Source organism: Phytophthora infestans, genomic scaffold (genome assembly GCF_000142945.1).
Source record: "Phytophthora infestans T30-4 supercont1.47 genomic scaffold, whole genome shotgun sequence".
Lineage (NCBI taxonomy): Eukaryota > Oomycota > Peronosporomycetes > Peronosporales > Peronosporaceae > Phytophthora > Phytophthora infestans.
Window position 1 is genome coordinate 104,502 of NW_003303712.1, and position 1,734 is coordinate 106,235.

Sequence of the window (1,734 nt, forward strand, 5' to 3'; positions counted from 1 at the left end):
GGAATGACTTCCCGGAGAGTGTTTTGTCCTTATGTTAAGGACAAAAATCGTCAAATGAAATAGTTTAATCAAGTATAATTTTAATTGCATACAAAGTGACGTCGGGTGTCTCAACTGTCATATCAGACAGAGGCAATTGCGCTTGGCGCGCTCGATTTTTGTCCTTATAATCGAGGTCTTAAGGACAAAATCACTCGATATTTTAAGATCTTGCATCTTATTTCGTCCTCATTTTAAGGACAGATTTTGCTGTACTATGTATCATAATGATTGTGACCAGTGTGAGTGGAAGGTATATATTTAATAATACCGGTACATTAATTAAAAGGAGCTGTCATACCAGTACAGTTCAAAGACACGACCTGCAAGCAGAGAATCGCCCGACTGAGCAATAATCGTTCTTTACAGCTAGTATAATTGAGATTGAGACTTAGCTTGACTGTCATACAGCTTGATAATGGAGAATTCGTCAAAAACTGTGCCAGTAGCACTCTCAACCATCGTCAGTGTGAGGTTCGTCGGAGTCACAGTTAACTTCGTAATGCTATAGTGCGTGTTATCCATGAGCACAAGCCAATCGGGAGACGGCGGATTCTCGAACTTAAACAAACCTTCTGGGCCACCAGCGGATCCCGCAATTACATACACGGGGGCCCGAGGGTTTTCATACGTGTTGGTATCATTCGAGACACCATACATGACAGCGCTACTGTTCGCTGTCGGGTAATGCCTCTCGTACAGATGAACGTGGCCTTGTAGCACTAGGTCCACCTTGTACTTTATAAAGAGGTCTTCAAAAGCTGCCTGCACATTCAACGCCTCATATTCGTTGTTGGGCACGCCTTCCGCGCCACAGGAGCGGATTGTATACATCGGTCGATGCATCCCCACGATAAGCCACGGTACATTGTCACGATTGCGATGTGCAGCCTTCAGATCTGCTTCCAGCCAAGCCAACTGGTCACCAAAGCCGCCATAGACTCGATTCGTGTGGTACGCATTGCTTGGTGCGTTCGGGTAGTCTGTCTCGGACGAAATCGATGTGAAGTGAGCACTTCCGTACTCAAAAGAATACCACATATTCAGTACACCACCAGTCTCTGGCGATGGCATTCGGAACCGTGAGTTAAACGCCGAATAGTTGCCGAGTTGGTCCTTCTTGCTGTCCGAAAGAAGGCACGTCGGTGAGTGGCATTCGGCCTCGTGGTTCCCGACGACCGTCATATACGCCACGTGACGCATTGCGTTGGTCATCGAGTTCATGAACTTGTTGTATATTTGCTCGTAATAAAACCCGAACACGTTTTTGGCGGTAAGAAATGCGTTATCTGCGTAGGCGACGTCGCCCACGTGGTAGATAAAGTCGACTTCGTCCACAATACTGTTCACGTACTTGTTGGAAGCCACAGAGTTGTCGTCTACCCCCAGATCACCATACACAGCGATCGTGAACGGACTCTTGTCGCCGCTAGCACGCGCCGTCGTAAACGAGCTCTCTCCACTTTGAAAGTGTTCATTGTCTGCATTGCCGACCTTGTAAAAATATTCTGTGTTGGCCTTCAACCCGCCCACAACTGCGTGGTAGCTGTACAATTCATATGTTTTGTCCTTGTAGTACGACTTGGTCTCGATCTCAGCATTTACCACTATCTTAAGCTTCGACTTGGTACGACTTAGCCATACGGTGGGGTCCTTGTCGAGCTCAAACGTTGTCCAAGAGACGGCCATACCCGT

The 1,734-nt window shown here is 47.1% G+C and overlaps 1 protein-coding gene across 1 annotated transcript; it reads right to left on the bottom strand.

Annotated features, from left to right (window-relative positions):
* Window positions 1-469: 469 nt before the first annotated feature.
* PITG_16948 (calcineurin-like phosphoesterase) lies at window positions 470-1,728 on the bottom strand (the record flags this gene model as incomplete). Its single annotated transcript, XM_002897127.1, has 2 exons — window positions 470-476; window positions 536-1,728. 2 exons carry the CDS (start codon window positions 1,726-1,728, stop codon window positions 470-472), a joined length of 1,200 nt encoding a protein of 399 aa, XP_002897173.1.
* Between the last annotated feature and the right edge of the window lie 6 nt (window positions 1,729-1,734).